Source organism: Morchella importuna (assembly GCF_003444635.1).
Source record: "Morchella importuna strain M04M26 chromosome Unknown Morimp01GS015, whole genome shotgun sequence".
Lineage (NCBI taxonomy): Eukaryota > Fungi > Ascomycota > Pezizomycetes > Pezizales > Morchellaceae > Morchella > Morchella importuna.
In genome coordinates this window covers 311,304-333,835 of record NW_025763412.1, presented here as the reverse complement: position 1 = coordinate 333,835, position 22,532 = coordinate 311,304, and the positions used below count along the sequence as shown (strand labels likewise).

Here is a 22,532-nt window from a genome sequence, read left to right as displayed (position 1 = left end):
CCTAGTAGAGCTTTCAGAAGTACATGTAGGTACATGTAGTAGAGCACCTATCTCGTGACTCCCAGGCAGCCATGTACATATGATGTACTCAGGAACACCCGGCCAGTGCATCCGTCTCGGTTAATCCCCGCCCGCCGAGCCATCACCACAGTCCTGGACTATATCAGAGCCCTTCTATTGCAGCTTCTAGGTAGGTATGCTGCAGGTAGGCTCGGAAGTTTATTTATCATTATTTTTTTTTCCAGCACCCTTGTGGGTAGTCGGAGAGATCCCCGCGAAGGAGGAGAGTTGGGATCGGTTCGGTAAGAGAGAGCCGAGCGAGAGGAATCTGTGATGATCTTGTGAGAGAGGCCGGAATCTGTGGTGGTAACGTGGTGGTGAGGGTGGTGGTGAGGGTGGTGGTGTAGGGTGGTCATGGATCGCTCTCAGGTACGGACAGGTACGGGACACATGCGGTAGTGATGGGCGGAGGGCGGATATCCTTATTTTGACGACTGACTGCGAGACCCCCGAGTAACTATCTACACAGTCCGTTTTTTCTTCACAGAGAAACAGATATACTCTAGACGATACCCTGAAGACATTGAGCTCTCACCAGAAGTTAGCTACAAAGCCATTTAGCTAGCCTCGGTAACTTGACTACTCCCACTCATGCTCACCTACATGTACTTAGCCCAGTCATTCCCAACGGCAAACGCCGCCCCAATATATCCATATTCCAAATTAGGATTTCCTGCAACCATGGGCACCATCATATATCTACTTGTACTATAGGATTCCAGCTGCCCCATGTAGAGTATGTACTCCAACCTAAAATCCCGTTTGCAGAACAGAGCAAGCAGAGTCGGTATCAAGTGCGGGGTCGAGTGATACCCAATGAATCGGCTCAATGCCAACAGCCTGAGTATCTACCTACACCCACAACTAAACAACGAAACGTAGGTTTAATAGTAGTGTGCATGTGTACCTGCTAGCTCGGGAAGCAAAGGCAGAAGCCCGAACCACTGTTCGGATGCGCGCTACCGAGGGGCCGTAGATTAATCTGGGGAAAAGGACTGCAGTACTGGCGAGGGCCGCACCCACGCATGCGTGCGTGCGTGTGGTGCGGAGAATTTTGCTGGTGAGGAGCAGGAGATGTGGAGGGGCGGCGTTGGAAAGCTTGTTGGGGGATAAAATCAATGTTGGGTGAAATCGATGGGGTGGTTGTGCTCGTGTGTTTCGAGGGAGATCGGATGAAATGTTTTTGCCATGATAATTGCTTTTTCTGAATAAGTGCACCTTGCAGGGTAGGTAGGTGCTTTAGCTACAGCTCTACTCCACTCCGCTCTACTACCTGTTCTAGACTCTGCTACACTCCACGCCGCGCTGCGCTACTGATCGTAGCGTGTGTAATAGTAGCGGTCTCGTCCGATATCTTCAATTGTCTGATTGTCTAGGACTACGCTGGTCCGTTCTTAGGAACCGGTGACTGACTGATTGACTGGCTGACTAGCATGGGGAACCCCGACTGCCATGCTCCGGGATATAAGCATAACAATCTTATTTATCACACACACATACATACACACATACACACATACACACACATTGGTATCATCCCCATTATTATCCCCATACGGGCGAAAGGGGAAAGCCACGAACGCGGCGGTTCAGGTACACCCTGTCGCAAGGGATATCGGAGCGGGATCCGGGGGGGACAAACAAAATCGCACCCACCGCCATCATTATTATCCGAGCCCGAGAGGAGAGGGTGAAGCTGGTGAGTTCCGTGCGGACTATTTCACAGTAGAGCGAATGGTATACGTATACGCAGTAAGTCTAACCTAGGCTCTACATACCTCCCATACCCATAATTCTCTCGGCATCATTAATCGCGAACAACTATAATCAAACTACCTAGTACCATGAGCACAACGAGCTCTGCCCCTCCCATTCACAAGCTGAAGGGACTTCAGTATAAGTACCTCCTGATCTGTCCCCCCTCTCCCCGAAGAAATTGTTCCGATTCTTCATCAGATCAGTCCAACAGCAAAAGCGGACCTGTCCTTCCTCTCCTTTGAACATCTGCCTGTCTCCACGGTCGTCCTCTCACCATGCTCACAAACATCCTCGTCCTCGCGGTGCTCCTGCCCGCGGCGGCCCTCGCCCAAGTCGTGGGCAGCGCAACCGGTTTCGCAAAGGGCGTGACTGGAGGTGGAACTGCTACCCCCGTCTACCCAACCACCATTGCGGAGCTCAAGAGCTACTTGACCGACTCTTCCGCTCGTGTCATCATGCTGAACAAGGAGTTCAACTTTATCGGCTCTGAGGGAACGGTTACTGAGAGTGGTATGTACACATATATATGTCCTGCCGGGGAAGCACGAGGAGGGGCTTAACCTATGTAGAGAAAGTGTGGCTAACCATTTATTGTATGTAACCAGGCTGCCGTCCATCCAGTAACACCTGCCCCAACGCCGGTGGCCAGGACGCCATCAATGGTGCGAGTTGGTGCACTAGTGGTGGATACCCGACTGTCTCGGTCACCTACGATGTGGCCGGTACCGGGTACATTGATGTCAAGAGCAACAAGTACGGAATCTCGTCCCTCACTTGTACCCGGTAAATGATACTGACATCCGCTACAGGTCTATTGTCGGAGTCGGCAGTGCCGGTGTCATCCGTGGAAAGGGTCTCAGAATCGCCAACGGCGTGACCAACGTCATTATCCAGAACGTCCACATCACTGTATGCTACTCCCACACATGCAATTAAAAAGAGAAAAAAATGAGCGGAACTGACATTGAACTTTGCAGGAACTCAACCCCCAATACATCTGGGGAGGTGATGCCATCACCCTCGCCGGCAGCGACATGGTCTGGATTGACCACTGCAAGTTCTCGCTCATTGGGCGCCAAATGATCGTGACCGGATACTCCGCCGCCGGCCGCGTCACAATCTCAAACAACGAGTTCAACGGTGTCACTAGCTGGTCCGCCACCTGCAACGGCGACCACTACTGGACCATGCTCTTCCTCGGGTCCAGCGATCTCATCACCCTCGTCGGAAACTCCATCCACGACTGCTCTGGACGTGCCCCTAAGGTTCGTTGATCATTACCCCATTTCCATCATAGAGTATCACTCGTGCTAACACACAACCAGGTCGGAGGTGCCTCTACCGCAAACGTTGTTCTCCACGCCGTCAACAACTACTTCGCCTACATTGGTACTTACCCCTATCCTCTCTTTTACCCCTCTAGCTGAATACTAACACACCCCAGGCGGTCACGCATTTGACGTCGCTACCGGTGGTAACGTCCTCATCGAGGGTAACGCCTTCGTCTCCGTCACCACCCCCATCACGACCGCATCTTCCTCCGCCGGTGGTCAGATCTTCAACGTCCCCTCAAGCTCGTACACCTCCACCTGTTCGACATACCTCAGCCGCAGCTGTGTCGTCAACAGTGTCAGCAGCTCAGGAACTTTCTCGAGCTACACCACCACCGGCTTCTTGGCGAACTTCTCGGGCAAGAACATCCAGGCGGCGACGGCGGCGAGCGTGGTTATCGCGAACGTTAATGCGAATGCGGGTGTTGGGAAGATTGGAAACTAAAATTGTTAAGTAGAAGCGGGGAGGGGGGGAGGGGGGGAGGGGGGGTTGGAGTAGATAGTAATTTCAGACATTTTTTGCCCTTAATTATTGGATGTGGATTGCAGATTGAGTTGTAGCGTGAGATGTATACAGGCGAGGATGGTTTACTAGAAGTCTAGGCATCTAGCTACATGTACCAGTTCTAGTCCGCTAGCCTCATAACGGTACTTTCGTCAATTAATGAATTAACAAAAAAAAAAGAAAAGAGAAAAAAAGTACTTCCGTCACGTAATATCACTCGAAACCTAACCCTAACTAAAGTCATAACATCAAATTTTATGATTTCATCTGTATCACCATCAATCCCAATAGATTGTAGGATTGTATCGTTCTTATGCACCTCTACTAGTATATACGTGAAATATCAACCAGTATACTTCCACCTCATGCCCGATTTATGTGTCGATCTGGTAGGAGTATTTGTGTGTAGCAATATTCGGGAAAGCTACATTTAGCACTTCTCCAGCACTCGGACCAGAGACTACGGGTCTCTTGAGGTTCAGATATACTAACGCTACCGCCTCCTTTTATCAAGAGATATTTCGAGTGTACCGAGCCCGACCTTGGGCTCTCTAGCTCCCGACGACTTATTTGATGGCTGCTGTTAATTGTGGATTCGGCTGGCTTTGTTTATCATTGACATATGTACATCCCCGGCTGCGAAAACAACTAGCTGACTCAAGTTAGTTTGAAATCGGTGTTGATTCGTGAACGGTCTCTGGGGTTTCTGGGGGGACGTGATCGAGAGGGTACCGACGCCGGACGTAATGATGTATCCGTCGATTCTCTATATTAATAGCACCATAACTCACAGTGTGTAAGGCTGTATAATCCCCTCACCCAGCTGAGTCAAGAGAGATGATTTCTGGCTCTGCGCAAAAAGAGTCTATATATCGAAGTAAATAGAAAGAAGAAAGAAAAACGCGAGTAAATATTCGGGCAATCATGCACAAGCACTCGGACCGGTCTAGTAGCCTGGTAATGCATATGTTGGTCTTAATCTGTCATGAAGTGTTCTTGTTCTCTCGCGGCCCTATTGGTGAATTTTAGCTCTTGCAGTTTCGCTCCCGGGGACTCCTCTCCTGTAATTGTCAATATTGATCAACCCGGGGGTGCATCTCGGCACAAACTACCCACCGCTCGGTAGCTTCGGGCGCAATTCATAACCCCGGACATTGCTCGCAGGGAGTCTCCATGGGCAGAGACGTAGACCTATAGATCCTGAGCTTTCTAGGCCGTTTGTTGCTTTTCTTGTCCTGGATCCATCATGCATGGGGTGGTTCAGCCCGGGTGATATTTTATGACCCAGGCGATCATTTCGTTAGAGCAGCGAAAGCCAAACAGGACCCGTTTTTATCTTTGGTGATAAAGAAATTGTAGGTAATTGAGAATTGTATAAGGCGACCGTCTATAACTCATGTGTAGCTCAATATCCTGAGGTGTCGTGAATGGTGTCATCTGCTCGAAGCAGCTGCGAAAGATACGAACATGGGCGCCAAGAGGCTGGCTGGCACAAGTGGCTTGCGCCATACCTTGATAGCTGCGCCGCTGGGACAGAAAGTTTGCATGTGGTGTTACAGCTATCGGTAGAATTATTGCGTTGGAAAATCGCCCTGCTCTCGGCGTGATCGTCGGTCCCTGTTTCCGCAATAATTCTACCGATAGCTGTACATTGTCCGAGTAGGCACATGTATGTATATGTAGGTATAGTTCTAGGCCATAAATCATGGGAAGACGCGGCGTAGCAACCTCCCGGGCCACTATGACTACCCACCCAGCAACCACAATTGATCCTTTGGAGAGCTGGTTTTTTGTATAGTTAAATAGTAGCTAAATAAAAATAATTTGACATTTAATATCTTGTGTACCAACCCCTTGCCTTTATAACAGCTCTATTCTCCTAGGCATGCTCTCAACTAGCTACCAAATAAATCATCAGGTAACAGTTCCCAGCAATGAATTAGACCTTCCTCCATGAGGGGCTTTAATACTTAAGGTGATCTAGCACCATATGCCAAATGGGGGTACTGTTGATGGTAAAGCTTCTTGAGGTGTACCCAAACATGTTCAATGGGATGGAATAGGCAAGCCAGTCCTCCAGAACATCTACCCTATTCTTCTCCAACCAGAGTTGTAAGACTCCGGTTTTTTTGCCACAGCAGGGAGGCTGGTCATTCCCTCCTAGCTGTCTGGTGGGGTACATGGTCTCTGGGCGCCATCGGTGGTGGTGAAAGATTTTGTGTTCAGGCGTTGCAACCTCGCGCCTTCCCATGACTTATGGCATGGCGCTGTACATGTAAGTTTTCAGCTTAGAGCTATTAGTCACGTAAGCTTTGCAGCGGCGGGCGGTCCAGGGTTGACAACCGCCGGGATTGTTACTAACCCCCCACTTCACATGCCACCCCACTTACCTATATCGTGGCTACGCAATTCTAAATAATTCATCCTAAGCTGTGTACACAAGATTTGGCTGTTATATTAAAGTGATGGGTATTTTTGTAATACCACAATGCAAATGCGGATCTAGAGCTCGAGGGAGCCTGCAAAGTCAGCAGTCACATAACTACTGGTGAGATTATCAGGAGGGCTGAGCAGAAGAGACTGCATGTATTTCCCCTCCTTGTATATATACCCCTCTCCCGCCACAAGTGCAAACATCTACATCTTACTAACAGGCGGATCACACATACGCATACACATGGCTGAAGCACTCGGCATCGCCAGCTCTATCGTCGGAATAGTTGCCCTGGCAGATGGATGTAGTTGCCTCGAAGGGAATACGTCTCTACACTACGATCAAAGATTGCCCGAAAGAGATCAAGATACTAGTGGACGAAGTTGATGGCCCTTGTGGGTTATTGGGTACACTCAAGCGCCGGTATGGCGCACTTATGGGTTCACAGAACACTGCAGGATTCAGCGTTCACTCCAAATCTCTCTTACAAGGCTGTGAGGAGACCCTAGATATGATAGATCGTATCCTTACAAAGTCGGAAGCAAGGACAGGGGAGACTTGGGCGAATATGGTAAAAAGGGTAAAGTGGAAATACAGGAAGGAGGACGCACTTGAGCTTTTGGAAAGAGTGGAGAGACATAAGAGTAGCTTTCAACTGGCCCTCTCGCTGGATAGGATGTGTGTACCTCATTTTATACAAGTCCATGATGTGTGGGTTAATCATAGCTAAAATTGCTGTTCTCCAAGGGAAACCCTGCAGGAGCTACTCGCTGGAAATAGTACTATTTCTCAGCACATATTGGAGAGTAAAGGCGAGACAATCCAAGAGATAGAAAGATCAAAAAGAGAGCTCCTATCCGAGTTGAAACAAATGGACAATCGCCAGGCAGGTACTCGGATAAGCAATGAGCAGAAAGAGAAAGGTATGTTTTCTACCCTTTGCCACCATGTAGTCATGTAAGCCGACTGGCGTTATACTTTCGAAATCTTTGCTGATCTTTCTAGATAAACGCCGCCTCGAAGTGCTAAGTTGGCTATCGCCGGTCGACTTCAGGGGAAAACACAACGAAGTCAAGCGACATAGGTATGAGGACACGGGAAATTGGTTCTTGAAAAGTTCCGAATTTCTTGATTGGTTGGGGAAACTAGCCCCTGTGAATCTATTGTGTAAAGGCACTCGTATGTAGACCCAAACACAATAGTTATCCCCATCCTGACTCCTTTGCCTCTCGGGTTATAGTCCTTAGCGAGATGTTAAAGAGATGCTAATAGCGGGGAATGATAGCTGGTGTGGGGAAAACATTTATAACGTATGTGATTTTTTTGTAATGGAACGCCGAAAACAGAGCTCACCTAATTTTAGGTCGAAGATAGTGGACCATCTAGAATCACTTTTCCCAGATGTACATGGGGATGTTGCCATTGCCTATGTTTACTGCGAGTTCAAACAACGTGTCACCCAGACCTCAGAGTTAATATTTGCTTCCATTCTACAGCAATTGGCATATCGTCAGCCAAATCTGGATCCTGAGATAGATGTTCTATACAAGAATAGGAATTCTCCGCGCCCTCCCGTAGAAATGCTAATTTCAGCAATTCTGTCTATATCGCGAAATTTCAACGCCGTATATATAGTTTTTGATGCCTTGGACGAGTGCGATGAGAAGAATCAGAGAAAGGATATTCTCACCTATCTCCAGGGATTTTTAAGGGCACCCTTCAAAATCCTCGCTACAAGTCGGCCTCATCCTTTAGATATTACCGCTGCCTTTAAGGGCGCGGCCAAGGCAACTATTCGTGCACATGATGACGATATTGAATGTTACGTGAGGCAAAGAATAAAGCAAGAGCTATCGACTGGGATCACGATTAAGCGGGAATTAACTGAAATTATAGTCAGGCAAATTACTTCTAAAGCAGAAGGAATGTGAGTAAAATAAGAATCTCTCATGTTATACGTTTTCTTACGGAATAGATTTCTGCTTGCCAAGTTTCATATTGAGTATATCCTCAGCAAATTAACAGCAAGAGATAAGCGGAAGGCTGCTATAAGTCTTACTTCAGACCTTACAGTCGTCTACGGAGCAATTATGGCCACTATCGAAGAAAAACAGGAATCCCGCGAACTTTCACTTAAGATATTAAAGTGGATTAGTGCTGCAACGCGGCCACTTCAGTTTCAGGAACTACAGATAGCGATCTCAATAGAGGATGGCGATGCTGAGATAGACGAGGAGGGTTTTCTGGATGCAAAGACTATGGTAGATCTTTGTGGGGGATTAATCGCTATTGAGCAGGAGACCGGCGCAGTCCGCTTTGTCCATCATACAGTCCAAGAATATGTTCTTTCCAATTCTAGCATTTCCAACGATTCCCATTTACTCATCACCAAAACATGCCTTACATACCTGTCATTGGAGACCCGTCATCGAAAACTATTCGATCGAACACTGGCTAGAATCAAGGGATGGTGCTCCATAGATGAGCGACATTTTTGGGATTATGCAGCCTGTAACTGGGCGTTTCATATGCGAACCATAGGTGAACCTAAAGATCTTTCTATAAGAGTACTGGCAATGCTCGCGTCTCCAGATTTGCTCTATGCATTAGCACGAACCATATGGTATTCCTGGGATGCTAATTGGCTAGAGAAGGATTATCAGAGTCTCCCCCTACATATTTTTGCTGTTTCGGGCTTGAATCGTCTAGTCCAGTTGGCACTCAAAGATTCTAGGCTGAGTATCGATCTTAGGGGTTTTTGTGATGGGATATTGCCACCATCAAGAGCGGATTTTAAAGATGCATTCGGCCAGACCCCGCTAGCATTGGCATCTAGGGAAGGGCATGAGGCAGTGGTTCATTATCTAGCCGGGCGGGAAGATGTCAATCCGGACTCAAAAGACGGATATGACCGGACACCGTTAGCATTAGCGGCTAAGGGTGGACATGAGGCAGTGGTCCGTTTCCTGGCCGAGCGTATAGGCGTTGAAGTGGACTCCAGAGATAGATATGACCGGACACCTCTATCATTGGCAGCTGAAAAGGGCCATGAAGCAGTGGTCCGGTTCCTAGCCGAACGGACAGACGTTGACGCGGATTCGAGAGATATTCATGGACAAACGCCGCTGTCATTGGCGGCTCAGAATGGACACGAGGCAGTGGTCCGTTTTTTGGCCGATCGAGTAGATGTCGATGCAGACTCTAGAGATATACATGGAGACACACCGCTATCATTAGCGGCTGGAAGAGGGCAAGAGGTAGTGGCCCGCTACCTGGCCGACCGAACAGACGTCGACGCGGACTCGAAAAATGAAGATGGCCGGACACCCCTATCATGGGCGGCTATGAATGGACATGAAATAGTGGTTCATCTTCTGGACAACCGGACAGACGTTGATGCAGACTGGAAAGATTTTTATGGCCAAACCCCACTATCATGGGCGGCAGAGAATGGGCACGAGGCAGTGGTATGTTTTCTGGCAGAGCGGGCAGACATCGTAGCGGACTCGGCAGACAACACTGGTTGGACACCGCTTTTGTTTGCAGCTGCACATGGACATCTGGCTGTTGTTCGTTTCCTGGTGGAGCGAGCAGACGTCAGTGTAAACTCGAAGGATACTTGTGGTAAGACACCACTGTCCTCGGCGGCTGAGAATGGGTATGGGGCGGTAGTCCATTTCCTTACTGACCGCACGGATGTCGGTGCGGACTTAGAGGATCATACGAGTAAGAAACTGTTATCATTTTAAGTCATCTAGCTTTCCATACTTAAATAGTATATATTATCCAGGTCCTTGAAGAATTAAACTTTGTTTTATAATATAATGTATGTATCTTGCTAGAAATTTGAGATTTGACGCCCCGTTTCTTAGGACGTCGGCAGAGTCAATAGAGGTGTTAGAAAGAAGGTAAAGGAGTGTTAAGTACTAATTGGTGTGAGATAAGATAAGAGGCCTGATATCCTTAAAATTTGTTTTGTTCTGATTATAACGTTAAAATATCAATCACAGTCTCTAGGCCCATATCATCATTATCATATTTTGAGTTTGATTATATTGGAAGCCTTCCCGTGGATATTTTTGAAGGTTTGTAGACGTTCAAATGTGGTCTGTAGATCCCCCCAGGGGGTGTCTACAGAGTTGTTGTGAGCCGTTTCTATGCAAGATCCGTAATTTATCTTCAAGGCTTCAAGTTTGAACACCTTCAGAATATCCACGGGAAGGCTTCCATTATGAGCCTTCATAATATCAGTTACAAAAATATCCATATTCCATTGTTGGGTGCCTCGGCTTAATTCCCAAGGTCTCCAAATTCAACAAAGATATTAGATCCTGACGTCCTGCTAGATGTATCTCTGAGAATGAAATGTACCATATGTATATGCTCCTAGGACTGGTTTATGATATATGATTATATATATTATGAATACAGCTACTCACCTATACTTGATCGTTGAAATTCTGGTCGCTAACCCATTACCGGAATTTAATTCATTGGTTTACAGTCTATCACCAGTCACTCTATGCTTATAACTTGTAGGAGCATGGATATAGTGAACTTTCACTAGATCGACATCCCATAAACTGATATCTAGGGTCGGAAACCACACCTCAACACCTCAACACTGCATCTATCTCACCTTCCGAGTGATATCACATGAAGGATTGCAAATCCTTTGTGTAGTAGTATTTTACCACTCTAACTCATGTATTGAATCAGGATACTAGACCCTCGAAGATCAAGTAGAGGTATGATACGGCAAATAAACCTTGGGCGTAATTTTGCCCCCAAACTCCCATATTAGAGAACTCCTTCCAGTAAAAAGCAGTAAATTTTCATGGGGAGGACAATCCTTCTTATCCCTTGGACGAATGAGACAGGAATTAACAAATCGAGAAAAACACCGAGGACTCAGATTCACAGATTTCCACTTTCCTAGCTCTTGATTGTTCATTTTGGTGTGTTCGAATTGGGACCAGCCCAAACGCGACCAGCGCGGGACGTTCTTGGCATAAATCCCCTGACAAGAAGTCACGTTGCTTGCGAGCTTCGCTCTCTAGAATCCCATGGAAATAATCAGCTCTCAGGCTCCATCAAGGGTGTAAGTAGAATCGGGCATTGGTAAACTTGGAAAGAGATCAGATATAATGTTATATACCTCAAGAGGAGGCTTTGTTTTCAATAAGCTGGTATGTTTTGAGCACTGGACGAGCGACGCGGAGACCTCGTCCTCTCCTGGCCCCAGCTTCATCATCATGCAATGGGATATAATTGTTCCATTGAAGGTATGGTACGGATTGGGGTAAAGGAGCTACTCACTCTGCCTTTAGCAATTGAAGCCATGTGTCGAGCACAGCCAGTGGTGGCTGGATGTGCGTATAATGTCTAGAGAGTAAGTCCACAGTAGTAGACGCGTGCGATGTCGACGTGTCCGTGCAAACCGCATCTGCAAGGCTCCTCGATCCGCACAATGTGAGCTGAGAAGCTTTTGAGGAGAAGAAAACCGAGTAGCTTTCTTTTAGAGGCTACATGTTGGTGATAAGTGTGTGTGTGTGCGTTTGAAGAAGGTTGCTGTTATGGAGACTTTTGTATGAGTGATCTGGGGTATCTGAGCTGCTGGATATCGGGTAGAGCCGGTGTTGGTGGGGATTTGTTACATTTCCTTTTTTTCAATCGATGACAGCATCTTACAGGACAACACCGAACGATGTCTGAAAGTGAGGCGGGGCTCGCGGTTCGTGTCCCCCACCCTTCTCCTTCGAATTTTCTCCGCACTCCGTAAAGAGTCTAGACTTAAACGTCTCAGCCTTACCAGAGTTACCAGCCTTAAAATATCACCCTCTCTCCCTTTCAAACTTATCACTATCATCACCACCATCATCAAAAGAATACCTTCTATCATCATAGCCTAGCTCTTTGTTAGTACTGCTATCGTGTTCCTCACTTGTAGGCATCAACCATTCAAAGAAAACCAAACATCCTCAACATGGCAGCAGCAATTATCGAAGCTTCGAAAAAGCACCCCAAGCCGGACCAAGTGTTCTCCTATGGAACTGCTGGTGTATGTTATTGTCCCCATATCAATTGATACTTCTTAGTGTCCATAGCTAATGCTTAAGCTTCCCTGTAATAGTTCCGGATGAAGGCGTATGTTTCCAATTCCCAGGGGTTACAAGCAGTGTGTTTCTAGCTGCTAAATCTTTGTGGGGTATACAGGTTTCTCCTTGACTCGGTCGTCTTCCGTGTTGGCCTCCTGGCTGCACTCCGCTCGCAAAGGCAGGGCGGCAGGACTATCGGTCTTATGATCACTGCCTCCCATAACGTCCCTGAAGATAACGGTGTGAAGCTTGTTGACCCCATGGTTCGTCTCGCTTTCCATAAATACATGTAAGATAGGGAAACCTAATGATCATTTTTAGGGTGAAATGCTTGATGAAAGATGGGAGGCACATGCAGCGACCCTGGCCAATGCTTCAAGCGACGAGGATCTTGTGGCTAAGTACGAAGGCCTTATCACCGAGCTCAAGATAAACACTTCTGTTCAAGCCAATGTTATCTTCGCTAAGGATACCCGTGAATCTGGCCCTGCCCTCGTGGCAGCACTTACGGATGCACTCAATGCTGTTGGTGCAAATTTTACAGACTATGGCCTCTTGACAACACCCCAGTTGCACTACCTTGTTCGTTGTATTAACACCCAAAACCTGCCCGACACCAAACCATACGGCGAGCCCACCGAAGAAGGCTATTACACGAAGATTGCGGCAGCCTACCGGAAGCTCATGCAAGGTAAACCCAGACAGGGACAGGTGACGGTAGATTGCGCCAATGGTGTTGGGGCACCTAAACTGAAGGCCCTCGCCGAGGCAATTGGGAAGGATATCTTCGATGTCAAGGTTATCAATGATGCTATTGATGTGCCTTCAAAGCTCAATTCACAGGTTTGTTCATGCTCTAGAATCAATAATATATGGACTATCGTTAAGAATTAACTTTACTCTTTAGTGTGGTGCCGATTTTGTCAAAACGCAGCAACGTCTTCCACCTGCCTCTCAGGCCTCCGCACTCGCTCGCTGCGCCTCGCTCGACGGTGATGCCGACAGAATTGTCTACTACTTTTGTGACTCTGACGGTAGCTTTCATCTGCTTGACGGAGACAAGATCGCTACTCTTGCGGCCTCTTTTATTGCAGATCTTGTTAAGGCTGCTGGTTTGGCAGACCTTAGAATTGGTGTAGTGCAAACTGCGTACGCAAATGGGTCCTCAACAGCCTACATTACTAAGACCTTGGGCCTCCCAGTCGTTTGCACTCCAACCGGTGTCAAGCACCTGCATCATGCTGCGACCAAATTTGATTGTGGTGTCTATTTTGAAGCAAATGGTCACGGCACTGTTACTTTCTCCCTCGCGGCGCACAGCGCCATTGCTAGCCATTCCCCAGAATCTCCTGCGCAGGCGACTGCCCTTGAGAACCTGCGAGCCCTCGTCGACCTGATCAATGAGACCGTTGGAGATGCTCTTTCCGATCTCTTGCTCGTAGAAGTCATTCTCGCTCATAAGGGGTGGGGCCCCAAGGAGTGGAACAGTACCTATACCGACCTCCCCAACAGACTTGTTCGAGTTGAGGTAAAGGACAGGTCAGTATTCAAGGCGACCGATGCCGAGAGGAGACTGTTAGAGCCGACAGGTGTTCAGGAAAAGATTGATTCTTTGGTTGGGAAATATAAACAGGGGAGGAGTTTTGCTAGAGCTTCCGGAACCGAGGATGCCGTCAGAGTGTACTCAGAAGCTGGAGAGAGAGCCGAAGCAGATGAGCTGGCAAGGGGGGTGGCAGATATCGTTGCGCAATTTTAAAAGTTTGATCATAGGAAAGGATCGTATCCAGTTTCCCTGGGACCTCTTGTTTTGATACTCTGGGGGATTACATGGAGTAAGGTTGCGTATATACCTCTGTGAGGCTTGGAATTAAAGCTACGCAGTCTTTTATTCTTGCTTTGTTTTATAACCAATAAATGGATGATATGTATGTTGCTACCTTGTTCAGAAATTGTGATTGACAGGCCGGAGTTTGCATGGCTATGAAAGTTTTATGATTGGAGGGTAATGAATGGCCCACGAGGCATTGAAGCTCGATGCCTCGCCTCGATAGAGCTCAAGGCATGGGGTCCGCAAGCGAGCATGCTCGAGGCAAATTCACCTCGCCTCGAACTGCTCGAGGTTTAAATAATCATATTACTATTAGTGACATATATCCAGTGAGATTGATATTATTTCCTATAGAAACATTGGAAGTATCCTTTACATTACATATATTCCTATTATTCCCAGACCCCTCAGGCCAGTCTCGTCAAGATTTATACCAAACCAATAACTATTTACTCTTGGATTAAATATCTCTATTAATACACTTTCAACTGTAAACCCATGATCTTTGATAGGTCTAAATATAGTAATAATCCGCCTCGAGAGCAGCTCAAGCACCTCGAGACACCACCTCTCTCTTGACGAGCAACAAAGGCACGGACAAACAGAGGCAGAGGAACCTCGAGGCACCTCTCCCTGCTCGCCTCGAGCAGCCTCGTGGACCACACTAGTCCGACTCAATTGAAATGGAAGTTTGTTGAAGATATCTACTGATAGTAATACTATCATACTCGTCACAAGAAGAGAACTTGCAGCAATGTTGGAAGTCCTGAAACTTAGAGGTACTCAAGGGATCCATCTGAATCCTTGATCACGATTATGGAGCGTATGGTAGAGAGGAAAGCCGATAAAGAGAATCCGGCTATAGATAAAAGTTAATTGGTATGGAGGATCATCTTGAGAGGCACCGGCCGGACCCCGGAAGATACGAGTTGACCGAGGGAAATAATTGTGGGGTTTTATTAGCTTCCGGGCTGCACACAGCTAATGAATTATCAATCAATCAATTGTGGAATTTCATTCATGGATTATCACTCGAGATTCGTTGCACGGACGATGACACCGGAGAGCGAGCATTCGACCGACTAACCCCACGTACCACCACACATAGCTAAGATCGATATATATACATAACTACAAAGGGAAAGAACCCCGGGAAGCACGAGTTGGAAGCCCTAAGACTGGAAAAATGTGTCCCTGAGAAGATGGTATGTTTATAGCTCACTGTTCAGACTACATCTATAGATCTATGGATGCTGACTACTCATACTAATAAGGAAAATGAGAGAGAGAACGACCTAATGTTAGATACATACTGGATAGAAAAATAAAGAGAAAAAAACTAATATTACATGATACAAGGAAACCGAGCTAAAAAAAAAATTTAAAAAAGAAATAAAAACGAATACTACATGATTACAAAAGAGACTAGAGAACCGAGTTATAAAAATAAAATTTAGAAGACGAGAGAAAAGGTGTCAATGGTCAGAAAAAAACAGAAAGGGAACAATGGCGGGTCATCGTTTAATTAATGAAGTCCCTAAATTTCAAAAACACACAGAGTTAGTAAGCTGCATGATCGATCATGGAGATAGAGAGATACATACCATTCCACTCTGATCACACCGACATCCTTCTGGTTGTTGGTGAGGCCATTGAAGGCCCCAACAGAAAAATCTAACTCAACGATTAGCAACTACGAAAGATAGATGAGGCAAGGTTAATAACATACCAACTGCTTCTCTCGCACAAGAAGGACAGGTGTCGCGAACAGTGGCCTCAATTCTGTTTCCCCTACCAGGGCCGTCAAGAGCCCTCGCCCAAATTCTCTTACCGCAGTTAAGCGGGCCAACGTTCCTGAATGCGGTGCTGAGGGCGACGATGTACGCAGAGTCCTACACAAGATGTTAGTAGTGTTTCTATCTTACATATATAGTATAGGATTGGAAGTTCTACTTACCGGGAACTGCTGCCCGCAGGAGCCGAAGCCCCCAAACTGGTTGTAATATGTCCCCCTACCAGTCATACTAATAAAGAGTTAGTAAAAAGAAATATATATGAAGATAACTAGGAACCAAGGTTACTTACGCCCTACGTTCAAGGGTAGGATTGATGACTTCAGCAGTGACCGGGGCAGCAGAGACCATAGGAACGGCAACGGCCATGAGGGCAACGAATTGAGAAATGGTGAACTGCATTGTCGAAAGAGAAAAAAAGGCTATTGGTTATTCGAATTGGTGAATTTAGGGGTTTTTTTTTTTGGATGATTTTTGCAACTGGAGGGGGGGTGTTCCAGGTATTTAAAGATCGTGGAAATTTCCACCGCCATTGGGCCTTGGTGCTGTAGAACAGTTTGTTCGTATCTGAAATTTTAAATGTAGGCTTTTATCTGCAACTTTTACCAAAGTCACATGACATGTAAACTTACAGAACGTACAATGCACACCTGAAAGCACCTAACGGCTGTTATACGTAGCAAAAGCGAACCTCAATTCGAGCTGGTTAGAGTAGTGCTAATGATATTATGCTACTGGGCATTTTGAGAATCTAAATAACCCAGAAAGCTGGTAGAAGAATCTCACCCGTTCTCCCAAGAATTCGTCCTCACTGCTTCACATGCCAAAAAGAATTCCACTCCATCATCCCTCGAATTCTTCGTTAACTACAACTAAAAAAAAAAAAAAAAAAAAAATTAGTTTTATATTTAGCATTCTAATAATCTATTATTTTCATAAAATACAAACTGTGCGCATCTACTGCACAGCAACAACCACTTGGTTGTCTCTGAAAAAATTTCCTCTCGACACACCACTGACCCTCAATGCAGAAGATGCAAAAATTTGCGGGCGGTAGACACTTTGAGGACCCTCAAAAAAACCACAGAAAAAGTCTTTCTGCCGTTTATCAGGTGGCTATCACTTACCTATACACGTAGAGAACACCTATACATCAAGAAACAACCACAAATATGCCAAGATTAAATCAAAGTTGTAAAAAAGACCCTATTGAGCAATGCCAAGATAGCCAGCTTCGAGTTCCGCCTACGACTGTAATCACGGTGATTGACTCCCGCGTGGACAACAGTGGATGGATAAAGATCTAGCATACACTTACGAGTCCGAGTACGTCCAGGTCGACAACGAGTGAGATTCTGTGATCCATGTTTATGAGGTTTTTTGTTTTTGTTTAATTTATTAATTGCATGCAACTATGTTCATGAGGTTGCTCATGTGCTCGCACATGATTTGCCCCGGCCCGCTGGCCAGCTCGGGCATGATCGAATGGACACGAAGAATCCAGAAGATATAAGGAAAGAGCAAGTGAGGGAGGAAGAACAAGTGAGAAAGATTATTGCAGGTCCTGGGGATGCATAACGTAAGACCTGTCTCTCGTCCTGGTCCCTCAGAAGCTAACGCCCTCGGTGGTTCTGCCACTTCGTCCTTCTTAGCTATCGAGACACACATCTCCCCTCGCTGCTGTACTCCTAGCCAGTGTTGGTATCCCATACATACATACCTACCGTCGTCCACACGTGTATGGAAAAGAGCCTGACTTACCGCGGTCAAGCTTGAGATACAGGAGGTCGACTCACCCGCCGGCCACACCGCCAGACGTCGACCACCACACCCCCCGAGATGCCTACAGATACGCACAAACACATAAAGAGCATATATACACGGCGAGTATCCCCAGCGCACCAATTCACGCCAATCACCCCTTTCCACTTCACTCCTGCCCCCCCCGCACTCCCCCCACACATATCGAGTGATAACCCATGAAGGACACAAAAAACGCAAATCTATATGCTAACCCGTCCGTCCGCAAGAAATCTATACGCAAAACATACCTTTTACCTGTAAGCCTAGGTCAAGCCACAAACAGTCCCATAGCGTGCGGGCTATACTACCTACGGGGGGAGCACGAACTATATAGACCGGTGTCCATTTACCCCCTCCCTACATAACAACCCATCTAGATCATATAATCGACCAGCACAGCACGAGGAACTATGGACATTGATATTATACTATACGTCGTACTACATGGTAGTAATATACTACATGTAGCTCCCTCTCCATGCCAGATAGGTTATGCACACGATATCCGAAATTGGGATCATGACCCATCACTCGTCTGTGTTGTGGTTGGTCACCAGATATCACTCACCACCTCATATGACCGCCGCTAAAAAATCAAAGAGCAGGTGAACACCAGTGGGAATGTTTCTCTTTCTACCACCAAACCTCTAGATAATAGTCGCTTACTCACCCGCCTGCTCTGTTTGTTTGGGTCTCAGCATCTGCATCTGCATCTGCATCCAGTGCCGGTGCCAGATCTCATTACCGAACTACCTAACTACCGGCCAACCATCCAATTGAACCAAGTAACGACAAAAATTAACATGCAGTACACCCATCCCAATCCAACCATCCAACCCTTCACCACCCCTCCCCCACACCGGGGCCCCATAACCTACAACTACAACTACAACTACAACTACAAACTACAAACTACAACTTCAAAGCTGCACAACAATTTTTATAGCCGCTCAAAGCCCGAATATAAATGAAAAAAGAAAAAAAAAGGTATATAGGTAGCGCGGGGTGGGTGGAGGGTATCAGGGAAGATTGGGAGGGGGAGGGTGTGATTATGGTCCCCGCATAAACAAAAACAGTAGAAGAAGAAGGGAGGGAGGAGAAGGAAAAGAGGGAGAGTCTTCTACTCCTTAAACCTCGATCCCCCGACGACGGCGCCGCCCATGTGCCGTTTTGCGTCCACGATTAGATACCTTTACACCACCAACACCACAGATTAGCACCGCGCCCACACTCCCGGTAAAGCATAAACCTTAACAGAAAGGGAAAGGGGGGGGGGGTTTAAAACTTACTTATACCACCACACGGCCGGCATCACCGTCGCCGCATGCCACAAACTATGCGCATCTATACACCCCCACAGCGGCGGAAAGTCCAGCAGCTCCAGACTCATCGCCATGACCAGCCACGTGACAATCAGTCCCGGCCCCGCAGCCCACAAGCTCTTCTTCTGGCTAAAGTTCTTTATCGAGAAGTATGTCCAGAGGCTATTCTGGAGGATCCCGACGACCACGTTGGCGGCCATGTTGTAGCCATAGTCCCACTTGATAAAGGAGAGGTAGTAGACGTGCGCGACGTATGCCGCAACACACACGCACGTCCAGACGCGCAGCAGCCGGCGGTGGTGCGGCTTATAGAGGCGGAAGACGCGCACGGGGGCGAGATAGAGGCCGTAGAGGACGCTCGCGCCGGCGGCGAAGTAGTCCATGCGCTCCGTGAAGACGAAATCGCGCATGTGGAAGACGGTGCTCCAGAACCAGGTGACGATGCCGAAGAGGCCGAACAGGCGGTAGTAGGGCACGAGCGGGTAGTTTCGGGGGAGCTCGCGGCGGATGGTCTGCTGCCCGCGGTAGTGGGCGTAGCCGTTGAGGATGCTGAAGAGCACCGAGAAGGGCTCCTGGATGCCGAGGAGGCGCACGAACGGCCATTTGCCGTGGAACTGCTCGATGGGCTGGCCGGCGTCGTAGCGGGAGGCCGTCACGGCGTGTTGGCAGGTGTAGTCGCATTCGGAGGGGCAGGACCAGAGGAGGAGGCGGAGGTGGAGGGGGATGGGCGTGGGTGGGTCGGAGAGGCAGTGGGTGGAGTGGCATTTCTGCGGGGGGTGTTAGCGGGTGCAATTGGAGGGAGGGGAGCTCTAAGGGGGGGTGGGGGGGGGGCGAGAATACCTTTACGCAGTCCTTAAAGTCGGGGAGGCGGTCGCCGCGCGAGGCGTTGGCGGGCCCGAGGAGAAGCGCCAGCGACACAAGTGCCACAGAGGCCACATACGCCGCCCGGGAGAAGAGCCGCATGGTTGCACGAGATGTGTAAAGTCGTCAGGACAGACACAGGGAGCTGTGCGGATTGCGCGATTGTGTGAAAATGGGGCGGGAGAGCGGGCGGGAGGGTGCGAGCGAGCGAGGGGGGGGCGAGGGAGGGAAGGGAAGCAAGCGAGAAACCGCTCGCGGGAGTGATGGCAACCGATCGCTGTCTGGCTGTCTGGCTGGCTGGCTGGCTGGCTGGCTGGAGCCTGGCTGGCAAGGGATGGAAATAGCTATGCCTGTAGCTGAGTCGACGATGACTGAATGGCTCGCCGGTCGGTCTCCTATTCGAGATCAGAGGCACATGGACAGGAGGAAATGGTCATAGGCACAGCTGGGGAATGGTCATAGGCACAGCTGGGGAATGGTCATAGGCACAGGCACAGGCACAGACACAGACAGGTACAAGTACAAGTAGGTATGTAGGTACTCGAAGGAAAGTAGCAGAGCAGAGAGAGAGAGGGAAAGCAGCTGGACTCGAGATGTCTTTCTCTCCCTTGATTGATTAATTGATTGCTTGTTCGCTCTCCCCCTTCCTTCCTTCCCTTGTTGTTGAGTCGTTGTCCACCTGGCTACTTGCATGGCGAGTATTATACAGCATCTATATAATATCTATATACACACGTCCAGTCCAGAGCATCCAGAACATGCTCTACGACAGCGCGATGCCTGGCCGAGTGCTGCTGCTGTATTTACCCTTAGGCACTCCCTCGATCACTGACTGACTGACTGACTGCCTATTCCCTCATCAACAGACACTCCCTCATCCCTCATCATCTCCATGCACCCAATTGAATTACCCAATCAAACCAAAACCAGAAAAGGCCAGTTATGTAGCTATCATCGTACTCTACCTAGTATGTAGCAGTCATTAAAACCCTCTCCAATGTCAATCCATATCCATACCGCGCCCGTGTAACCTCGCACACACCACATACTCTACACGCACCACACCCCCGGTCTTACTCTATTTTGTTCTCACTCGCCCGGCACCTCCGGAAAAAATATCGCTAAGCGTAGCGTGGCACTGCATGACATGCCTTCCGGAAATACTTGTTGAGAGGAGAGTGCCGTGGAGGCCGGGGAGGGAGGGGATGTACATGCTGTGTTGGGAGAGTGCTGGATGGATGGATGGATGGAGGTGGTGGTGGTGGTGGTGGTGGTGGATGAGGAGGGTGTAGGTAAGATGGGGAGGGGAGTGTGGAGAGAGTAGCTATAGGGAGATGGATGGGGACGAGGGAGGAGGCAAAGAAAGGTAGAGAGTATGACCTGAGAGAGAGTAGAGTACCGACATGTAGGTACATGACCTCCCTCCTCCGCCAGGCCTCAGTGACGAACCTCTGTGCATCCCAGTCCCAGACTCGCACCTTAATTGCGAACTAGGGTCTTGATCGTTTAATTCCCCGGGACAGCCAGTAACAATTAAACAGCAGCTGCAAGTAAACACCTGAAATCAAAACGTTTAATTGTTTCGTTCGTTTAAAGTAAAAGTGCACTTTGATTAAATGCCATCTATCGTCATATACAGCTAGCCCCTCTCCTCCCTCCACTCTATCAACAGCAGCAACAACAATTCCAGGGCAATCCCAGCCTGCCACTGTTTAATTGTCTACGATATGATCACATGTCGGCCCGCGTACTCTACATACACCTGTCGTCGTATCGGGCATCGTGGCGGATGGCGAATGACTACCTGCTTCTGCTTCTGCTTCTGCTTCCTCCTCCTGCGTATTGCTTGCCTGATTGCGTACTGTGTGCAAGGGTAAAACATTATCCTGAAGAAGCGAATGTTTCTTGCCCTTTCTTTATTTATTTTTTTTGCTTTTTAACAGTGAGGGGAAAAGAAAGAGAGGGACCAAAAAAAAAAAAAAGAAATGCCCAACTAGACAGGTACATTCCCTCCCTCACTGACTACCCCGCCGCCGCGCCGTTTCGCGGAGTGGAAAGAGGGGCTGTGGAGTCTAATTGGCACGCACGCGCGTGGACGTTGGGAAAACAGGAATTGGAGATATGTATGTATGAAGGTAGAGGAGGGCTGGAAGACCTGAAGTAGGTATGTACAGAGTCACAGGACTGAAGGGAGGACAGAATTAAGGACAGCAGGACAGAAGGACAACGGCCGCTGTACATGCTGCATGTACGACTCCAGGGCCGAGATCGATTTGTGATGGCAGCTGGTGGGAGTTATGATAGTTTGTGCGAGTTAAGGATTTGCAATTGGAGCTGGATGGCTGGAAAGCCATATCAGAGGTAGAAAGTACTTTTTTGTAGATGTTTAAGCAATTGCCCTGCCCGAGTACCTACATCTACAGTAGTAGCATCGTATATCTAGATACTTTACATCTAGACTACATCCACATCCACATCCGTACATGTATCTCTACCTACATCTACATCTACAGCCCAGCCCAGCCCAGCCACCCATGCCATCATGCCATGCCAGCCATAGATAATCGTCGGGTCCCCGATTGATACGATACGATACGATACCCTGCAATATTGCTTGCTCTCCGGAACATACTTCTATATACCTACCTACAATCCTGATTACTCCACTACTAGGTACATGTATATATAACTGGACCCTGAAGTACCACTCCTGTCCAATACGATCCATTGCCGCGGGCC

The 22,532-nt window shown here is 48.0% G+C and overlaps 6 protein-coding genes across 6 annotated transcripts; 3 read left to right on the top strand and 3 right to left on the bottom strand.

Annotated features, from left to right (window-relative positions):
- Positions 1-2,093: 2,093 nt before the first annotated feature.
- LAJ45_05520 (uncharacterized protein) lies at positions 2,094-3,594 on the top strand (the record flags this gene model as incomplete). The annotated part of the gene is made up of 6 exons (XM_046115091.1): positions 2,094-2,328; positions 2,424-2,571; positions 2,628-2,727; positions 2,796-3,083; positions 3,144-3,207; positions 3,263-3,594. The coding sequence occupies 6 exons, from the start codon at positions 2,094-2,096 to the stop codon at positions 3,592-3,594; spliced, it is 1,167 nt and encodes a 388-aa protein (XP_045971613.1).
- Positions 3,595-6,386: 2,792 nt separating this feature from the next.
- Positions 6,387-9,837, top strand: LAJ45_05519 (uncharacterized protein; the record flags this gene model as incomplete). Its single annotated transcript, XM_046115090.1, has 7 exons — positions 6,387-6,766; positions 6,836-7,011; positions 7,094-7,204; positions 7,374-7,398; positions 7,452-8,015; positions 8,064-9,712; positions 9,803-9,837. 7 exons carry the CDS (start codon positions 6,387-6,389, stop codon positions 9,835-9,837), a joined length of 2,940 nt encoding a protein of 979 aa, XP_045971612.1.
- Positions 9,838-10,740: 903 nt separating this feature from the next.
- On the bottom strand, positions 10,741-11,431 carry LAJ45_05518 (uncharacterized protein; the record flags this gene model as incomplete). Its single annotated transcript, XM_046115089.1, has 3 exons — positions 10,741-10,786; positions 10,846-11,144; positions 11,408-11,431. 3 exons carry the CDS (start codon positions 11,429-11,431, stop codon positions 10,741-10,743), a joined length of 369 nt encoding a protein of 122 aa, XP_045971611.1.
- A 643-nt stretch (positions 11,432-12,074) lies between these two features.
- LAJ45_05517 (uncharacterized protein) lies at positions 12,075-13,942 on the top strand (the record flags this gene model as incomplete). The annotated part of the gene is made up of 5 exons (XM_046115088.1): positions 12,075-12,149; positions 12,222-12,235; positions 12,305-12,449; positions 12,508-13,029; positions 13,094-13,942. The coding sequence occupies 5 exons, from the start codon at positions 12,075-12,077 to the stop codon at positions 13,940-13,942; spliced, it is 1,605 nt and encodes a 534-aa protein (XP_045971610.1).
- A 1,593-nt stretch (positions 13,943-15,535) lies between these two features.
- LAJ45_05516 (uncharacterized protein) lies at positions 15,536-16,209 on the bottom strand (the record flags this gene model as incomplete). Its single annotated transcript, XM_046115087.1, has 5 exons — positions 15,536-15,551; positions 15,619-15,688; positions 15,744-15,906; positions 15,972-16,038; positions 16,100-16,209. 5 exons carry the CDS (start codon positions 16,207-16,209, stop codon positions 15,536-15,538), a joined length of 426 nt encoding a protein of 141 aa, XP_045971609.1.
- A 2,521-nt stretch (positions 16,210-18,730) lies between these two features.
- LAJ45_05515 (uncharacterized protein) lies at positions 18,731-19,895 on the bottom strand (the record flags this gene model as incomplete). The annotated part of the gene is made up of 3 exons (XM_046115086.1): positions 18,731-18,800; positions 18,900-19,699; positions 19,773-19,895. 3 exons carry the CDS (start codon positions 19,893-19,895, stop codon positions 18,731-18,733), a joined length of 993 nt encoding a protein of 330 aa, XP_045971608.1.
- Positions 19,896-22,532: the final 2,637 nt, after the last annotated feature.